At 55.3% G+C, this 7916-nt stretch overlaps 1 protein-coding gene across 1 annotated transcript in view; it reads left to right on the plus strand.

Moving 5' to 3' along the window:
• LOC108509855 (neuroepithelial cell-transforming gene 1 protein-like) overlaps positions 1 to 5011 on the plus strand; it is a 17767-nt gene extending 12756 nt beyond the window's left edge. Inside the window, exons 2-5 of the mRNA XM_017839448.1 lie at positions 188 to 487; positions 799 to 969; positions 1782 to 1968; positions 3445 to 5011. Coding sequence (XP_017694937.1) covers positions 188 to 487; positions 799 to 969; positions 1782 to 1968; positions 3445 to 3842 — 1056 coding nt within the window. The 3' untranslated portion in view covers positions 3843 to 5011. The remainder of the gene's footprint in view (positions 1 to 187; positions 488 to 798; positions 970 to 1781; positions 1969 to 3444) is intronic.
• Positions 5012 to 7916: the final 2905 nt, after the last annotated feature.

The following is a 7916-nucleotide window of genomic DNA, read 5'->3' on the forward strand; positions in this document are numbered from 1 at the left end:
CCTCTTGCCCCCCTGGCCACACTCGGGCTCCTCTTCAGCTTCCCGTCGATCCCAACTCCCAGCTCCCTTCCTGCCTGGCTGCTCTCCAGCCCCTCTGGCCCAGCCTGTAGTGCTGCATTGGGGTTGTTGTGGCCAAAGGACAGGACCCGGCCCTTGCCCAAACGCGACATCTTAACGTGATTTGCTTTTCCCGCCTGGAATTGACTCCTGGATATCCCGTTCCCTGCAGCTCCCACGGCTCCACGCCTACAAAGGCTACTGCAGCAACCAGCTGGCAGCCAAGGCCCTGCTGGACCAGAAGAAGCAGGACAGGAGAGTCCAGGACTTCCTGCAGCGCTGCCTGGAGTCTCCCTTCAGCCGCAAACTGGACCTCTGGAGCTTCCTGGACATCCCCCGGAGCCGGCTGGTGAAGTACCCGCTGCTCCTCAAGGAGATCCTGCGGCACACGCCCAAGGACCATCCCGACATCCACATCCTGGAGGAGGCCGTAAGTGAGGGCGGTTCCGATGGGAACACGTTCCTTTGGAGCTCCGGGAAACTCCCTTAAACCCTCGGGGATCTCACCTGCTGTTAACTCGGGGTTTAACCGGATTTCCCTGAGGGTTTGAGTTCCAGTGTCAGGGTGGGTTTATGGCAGACACAAACCTGTGAGTCACCCTCTCCGAGAGGAAGTGAGGGATCAATCCACAGGAATTCCATCGCCTGGAGCTCTGGAGTAGCACCTACCAGGAAGAAGCCCGTGCACAGGTCACTGTTAATCATCCCTTTGCTGATTAATAAATTCATGTGCTGTTGCAGATATCCATAATCCAAGGGGTCCTCTCCGACATCAACCTGAAGAAGGGCGAGTCCGAGTGCCAGTACTACATCGACAAGCTGGAATACCTGGATGAGAAGCAGAAGGATCCAAGGATTGAAAGCAGCAAAGCTCTGCTGTGCCACGGGGAGCTGAAGAATAAAAACGGACATGTAGGTCCCTCCTGCTCCTGGGAATTCATTCTCAAGGGAATTAATTCTCAAGTTCAGACTGGGAGCCTTCACTCCTTTGGGATAGTTTAGACCTGGGGCTGAGTTTAAAAAGCAGAGGAGAAAGCCCTTGGTGGCAGCCCGGATTTTGGGGTGGGAGGGAAAGTTTCCTTGCTGGCAGCCTTGGGAAGCTGGAAAACAATGAGCACAAAAGGGAGCACAGCAAGTGCTCTCCATCCCCAGGGATTTCCTGCCCCTGTTTGCTTTCAGGTGCTCTGACACGGCCCTTCAGGAGCTCTGCTCCAAACAAAAGGCTTCCTGCAAAGGCCTCTTTGGCTTTGAGCTGAGCTCAGCCAGGAGTTTTATCTCCCACTGGACTCCAGGGATTGCTGCCTTTTGTGCTGCCTTGGTTTGAACATCAAATCTTTCCATGTTTTCTTTATTTTTTTATTTTTTTTTTTTTAGTTAATTGGAGGATTGTTTGGGTTTTTTGTATTTTTATTTAATTTGGCTGTTGCATTTCTGCACACGGGGCGCTTTTGTGCTGCCAGAGCAGATAATTGCTCCTAATCACCCTCCCCTTGGCATCTGTAAATCAGAATTCCAGGGTTGAGGATCAATAAAACAATAAAGAGCCGTTGAGGTAATTCCGCTCCGTGCCAGAACTTGGGAGAGACTCACAAACTTATCGTGGGTGAAACCACAGATAAGGCAGCCCTGGATCCCAGAGGGGGGAGGATGTTTGACCTCACGGAACACGGAGCACGAGGCTTTGCTGACATCCCAACGTGCTGCTTTTCCTCCCCCTTTTCCAGAAGCTCTACGTGTTCCTCTTCCAAGACATCCTGGTGCTGACCCGGCCGGTGACCCGCAACGAGCGCCAGGCCTTCCAGGTGTACCGGCAGCCCATCCCCGTGCAGGAGCTGCTCCTGGAGGACCTCCAGGACGGGGATGTGAAGATGGGGGGATCCTTCCGAGGAGCCTTCGGCAACTCCGACAAAGGTACGGACCAAACCGGATGGGAAGGCGCCTGTTCCGGCGCGGATCCGGGTGGTGTTTTCGGGGGGATTTTGAATCCGAAAAATCCGGAATAATGGAAACTGCCCAGAGACTCTTGATCTTTGAGCAGCAAAGGTGTTTATTGACAGCGCTGGGAGCAAGCCAGATACTGCTGGACAAACTTGCTCGACTTGAAAGTGCAAAACCGAGCCATTTTATCCACTTCAGGTACATGGTTACATCATTTATTATACATACTAATAACCAGGCCGGTCTCTGGGCAGAGTCTTTCCAGACTTGCCCAGTCTTCTGCTCTGGGGGTCTTCTCCTCAAGCCTTCACCCCTCTGGTGGTCGCCGTGGGTGTCTTCCTCAATTTGACCTCTTCAGTGAGGTGCCCTGGATTCTTCAAGCTTGCAAACTCCTGGCTCTGGGCCTTCTAGATCTTATTCAAAGCTCTAGTTGACCTGATTTATTACTCTGTGTGTGTGTACTACTCCTGTTCTTTCTATGATAAGGCCTTTGGTGCAGTGAGCAGAACAGAACATGAGATTATCCAGTGCTCCTAAAATGTTCTTCCAGCAGAACAAGTATTGGGGTTTCTTAGCAGGCCAAGATATCTCAGTTAACTCTTTCAGGCCTGGCTCCTGTTTCAGTTTCAGACACTTCCCCCAAAGCAGAGTCGCCCATGGAATCTCTAAATCCCGAGCCGGGAGCTGACGTGTTTTCCTCCCGTTTTCTCCAGCCAAGAACATCTTCCGGGTGCGATTCCAGGATTCCATCCTGGGCCATTCCCACACGCTGCAGGCCGATGGTTCTTATGTTGTCATCTCCTGTAGACATCTCGTTTTTGTTTGCAGTAATTTTAAAATGGGGGTAATCTATGTAAATAAGAGCTTTTTTTAAAAAAAAACCCCAAATAACAGAAGCCAAGAAGGTCGGGTGTGACAGGTTGTGTTCTGCCCCACTTGTTTTGTGGCTTTTACTGAGTACCCTGACCCACAAAAACGTTCCTGTTAGGGAAAATTCTCAATTTCCAGTCTTGGCATTCTCCTGATCCCTGCATTTCTCATAGGCTGTGAATTTGTGATGCAGATGGAAATTAAGTGGTACGGTCATATTTTAGCGATTTTAGCTTTGTCTAATTTTTGCACTGCTGGCAGGGCTTGATTCATAAAAGCAGCTCTCCAAGGCTTCACAGTGAAGCCTCCCTGGGTAGTTGCTGCCATCCTAATCCAAGGTAAAACTGATGCCCTGACGTGTAACAGGATGACTGACTGCCCCAATCTGAAATGACGTAGAGGACAGAAAGTTCCTTTCAATAGCAGAAGATTTTCTTAGCAGGCCGAGACATCTCAGTTAACTCTTTCAGGCCTGGCTCCTGTTTCAGTTTCAGGCACTTTCCCCCAAAGCAGAGTCGCCCATGGAATCTCTAAATCCCGAGCCGGGAGCTGACGTGTTTTCCTCCCGTTTATCTCCAGCCAAGAACATCTTCCGGGTGCGATTCCAGGATTCGGGGCCGGGCCATTCCCACACGCTGCAGGCCAACGACGTGTTCCACAAGCAGCAGTGGGTGAACTGCATCCGCGGCGCCATCGCCCCCTTCCAGAGCTCCGCGGCCCCCTCCGAGCTCCAGGAGCTGCCGGAGCTGCGCGAGGAATCCGAGGAGAACAACCCCTCCGTGCCCAACGTCCCGGCCCGCCGGCGCCGCTCCGGAATATCCGACGTGGAGCTGGACGAGGGCGCGGCCGAGCGCGGCTCCTCCGTCCTGGACTCGGGGGAATCCAGAGGAGGGGGGAAAGCACCCAGAGCCTCGGCCGGGCTGAGGAGATCCAGGGAGAAGCAGCTCAGTGGGAAGCGGAAAGAAACGCTGGTGTAGGGAGAAGAGGAGCCCCGGAGCGGGTCCCTTCCCTCCTTCCCGGAGGGAAAACTGTTTATTTATAAATAACGCCGTGTACATTTGTGGAATCGGGGCAGATCCCGGGGTTTTGTTGGAATGGCAGCTACTTGGTGTTCGCTCCCCCGTTGAACTCTGGGGGCTGGTTTTTACACAGGGAAAAACCCTCAGGCAAATCCCAAAGTTGGGCTCTCCTCCTGAAGGATTTCCTGAAGGGGGGAGAACCTTTCAGAGCGGAGTCACTTTGTGTGGGGGGGGGGTGGTTGTGGCAACCCACGCAGATTTCCATGGAAAAACCAAAAAAAAAAAAACCCAAACCCAGCCCCCAGGTCCAACAGGTTCTCCATTTACCTACTGGAATCTTTTCACCTTCCCTTTGTACATTCCTCGTTTCCGCTCTTGGATCCTGCCAACTATTTAATTTTTTTTTTTTCAGTAGGTTTTTTTTGTTGTTGTTGTTGTGTCAAGTTTGGGAGTTGGGATTTTTTTCGGTCGTTTTTGTTTTCTTTGGGGTTTTTTCCCCCCCTTTTTTTTTTCTTTTTTAACTTTTGTATTTTGTTTGTCCAGACTTGGCATTTTTTTTTTCCTTCCCAGTTACTCGATCCTTCGTGCTCCGGAAGGGAGGGATGTGGGGTGTGTGTGTATCCACAGCATTCCCCATGGAACGAGCAATCCAGAGGCTGGGAGGAGACCCTGCTGAGGGAGGAGGAAGGGAGTTCCTCCGGGGTGTAGGAAGGTTGTAGGGACGTTGTAGAGGGTTTTGGGAGGGGGAGAGGAGCAGTAGAGGGGAGTAGCAGCGAGCGGAGGTAGATTTTGTGTTACCGTTGCCTTTTGGGAATGAAACCCCTTCCCGTGGGAATGAAACCCCTTCCCGGGGGAAGGCAGGACTGGAGGGGCAACCAAGGGGATTCCTGCACGTGGTAGAAAGGTAGAGAAGAGGAAGAGTTTGAGGTGTAGGGAGAGGAGAGGGAATGTTGTAAATACTCCGACTGCCAGAGAGCCAGGCGGGGGATCCGGCCCGGAAATCCCTGGAATTGCGTTGCCTGTGCCGTGTGTGGCCGTTGGGAGAGGGGAGGAGGGTGCACATGGACATCTCTGTAAATGTCTTGTACAGTTCCAGTGCCAAGAACATTAAATTCCTGATGCCTCTCTCTCTCTCTCCTGTCACTGCCGGGAGGGATCCGGGATGGGGCGGGATAACACGGAGCTCCACCGGGATCCTGGGTCCTCCTGCCGTGCTTCCAGTGGACAGGAGGGCAGGAGTTCACAGTTTAGGGAGGAAAAATGGAGCAGTGGGATTCTCCTCACTTCCCTTAAACACTCTGCCTATGGAAAAGTCCCCGTTTAGCAAATATCTAGGAATCCCGTTCTCCAGGAATCTTGGGAAGGGGGATCCCACTGGGCCAGCTCAGGGCACCTTCCAGGGGACATCTGGTTATAGCACCAGGACAGATCTCTCCAGTCTCCACAGCCCTTCCCAGAAACCCGTGGCCTCACCATGTGTCGGGAATGTCTGGGCACAGCTGCAACTCCCGGGAAGAGCTGCCCTGGGATCCGCAGGGAAGGAGCAGCTCAGGTTTTAGGGACGGGTTTTACAGCTGAGCTTTGTCCTGTTTCGATCCAGAGGGGACTCAGCCCTTCCCAAGCAGGGAAGGGGCTGCTGGGTGGGAAATTTGGGAATTGGGAGAGGCTGAGCTGGAGGGCGATCCCACAGTGGCTGCAGGGGCATCCAGGGGCTGCTGGGGGAGAAATTTGGGATTTGGGGGCTTGCTTCAGCCACTGTTTCCAGCGGGGTTCCCAAAGCCAAGGGAGAGCTGTGGAGTCTCTGGTTTTCCAGAAGGTGGTTTTCCAGCTTCTCCTGCAAAAATAAAAGGCAGTAGTTATGCTGGGACTCAGGGCTTGATCCCAAGGGGGAGGAAATCCTGGATCCTGCTGGGTCTCCGGGCTCAGCCTTCGTCTCATCCCTCAGCCAACAGCAAATTAGCCAAGAACTTCCCTTCCCTTTGGAAGTGAGGCCCCCTCTCCCCCCCCACCGACTCCCGGTGGTTCCCATCCCTAAGGAATGCGCAGACACCGCAGCCGGCCCTGGCTGGGCCAGACTAAACAGGCCGGGCTTTCCTGGTTTCCTCCCAGCCCGAATTCCAGGGGGTCCCGGCCGGGCCTCTCCCCGTCTGTGCTGCTGAACCTTCATCCCATGGATGGGGACACCCTGGGACACAGCGGGGAGGATTCCCGAGGGCAGGGCGGGATTCCAAAGGCAGGGTGGGGAGCTGGGCCGGCCCCAATCCCGAGGAGCCCCTCCAGCCTGGCCCCATGGAACGGGAAGGTGTCCATGGCCAGGGATGTGTGTGGGCAACTCCACCCCAGAGCAGCTCCCTCTGGATCCACCCGGCTCCGGAGCCACGTGTGGAGTGGAGCCAAGGCCTCCATGGATAACAGGTGAGACCTTCCTGGAGTCGGGATCAGGGGCACAGTGGGGCTCATCCCTCTATCCCAACAACTCCCCAGCACCCCAATCCCAAACTCCTCCTCCACGGACATATCTCTGCCAGGCCCAAACATGGGATCAGCGTTCCTTGGCTTGGGCTGGAAAAGCCTGGATTTAGGATCTGCCCTGGAGACTCCAAAGCTCCCCCTTGGCTTTGGGAACCCCGCTGGAAACAGTGGCTAAAGCCCCCGAATCCCAAATTTCCCACCCAGCAGCCCCTGGATGCCCCTGCAGCCACTGTGGGATCACCCCCCAGCTCAGCCTCTCCCAAATCCCAAATTTCTCCCTCAGCAGCCCTTGGATGTCCCTGCAGCCACTGTGGGATCACCCTCCGGCTCAGCCTACCCCAAATTTCTCCCCCAGCAGCCCTTGCAGTTGCTGTGGGATCACACTCCGGCTCAGCCTCTCCCAAATCCCAAATTTCCCACCTAGCAGCCCCTGGGTGCCCCTGCAGCTGCTGTGGGATCACCCTTTGGCTCAGCCTCTCCCAAATCCCAAATTTCCCCCCCAGCAGCCCTTGGATGTCCCTGCAGCCACTGTGGGATCACCCTCCGGCTCAGCCTACCCCAAATTTCTCCCCCAGCAGCCCTTGCAGTTGCTGTGGGATCACACTCCGGCTCAGCCTCTCCCAAATCCCAAATTTCCCACCTAGCAGCCCCTGGGTGCCCCTGCAGCCGCTGTGGCATCACCCTCCGGCTCAGCCCCTCCCAAATCCCAAATTTCCCACCCTGCAGCCACTGTGGGATCACACTCCAGCTCAGCCTCTCCCCAATCCCACTTCCCACATTAAACCTCCGTGGAGTTCACGCCGGGTTTTGTGGAGGTTCCTCCCCATCCCCACTCGGGCTCCTGTGGGGCCCCTCGGAGGTTTCCCCGTTGGAGCCTTTCCCTCTCCTCCTCCAACTTTCCCTTTTTCCATGAATCCATCATCCTCCCCCACACCCCCTCCCGCTGCTCCGTCTGCAGACCCAGACCCAGACGTCTCCACACATCTGGATTATCCAGCTGGGAGCTTTCAACCCTCTGGATCGGGGGGGAGTTTTTCCACCATTCCCTGGATCAGACCCCTCAATTCCAGACGCCAGGGGCGGGACGAGCGGCGTCACCTGGAAAACTCCGTGTGAGGTTTTGAACGGCGGCCGCTTCCAGCCTCCCTCCTTCCCTCCGGCTCCAGCTGGAGAAATCCCAGGAAAAGCAGCTGCCAGAACCCCCGGCAGCCGGAGGCTCCCGCTCCCGCCTCCCACCAGGGTGGTCTCTGCCTCCCCATCCCACCCCACGGGATAAATAGGACTGGGACATGAACCGAGGGGTTTGTGAGCCGGAGGGAAGTTTATTGGGATAATGATCCTGCCGGGATAAGGAGGGGCAGCGGAGCACAAACTCAAGGGCTGGCCTGGACCAGCTCCCAGGGATTGATGGGAATGTGGGAGGTGATGGGTGCTGGGCATGGGATGGGATGGAATTGGTGCTGGGAATGGGATAGGGTGGGATGAGTGCTGCTCATGGAATGGGATGGGAGCTGGTGCTGGGATGGGATGGGTACTGGGAATGGGGAATGGGATGGGATG

Source organism: Lepidothrix coronata, unplaced genomic scaffold (genome assembly GCF_001604755.1).
Source record: "Lepidothrix coronata isolate B3197 unplaced genomic scaffold, Lepidothrix_coronata-1.0 Scaffold416, whole genome shotgun sequence".
In the NCBI taxonomy this organism is placed as follows: domain Eukaryota; kingdom Metazoa; phylum Chordata; class Aves; order Passeriformes; family Pipridae; genus Lepidothrix; species Lepidothrix coronata.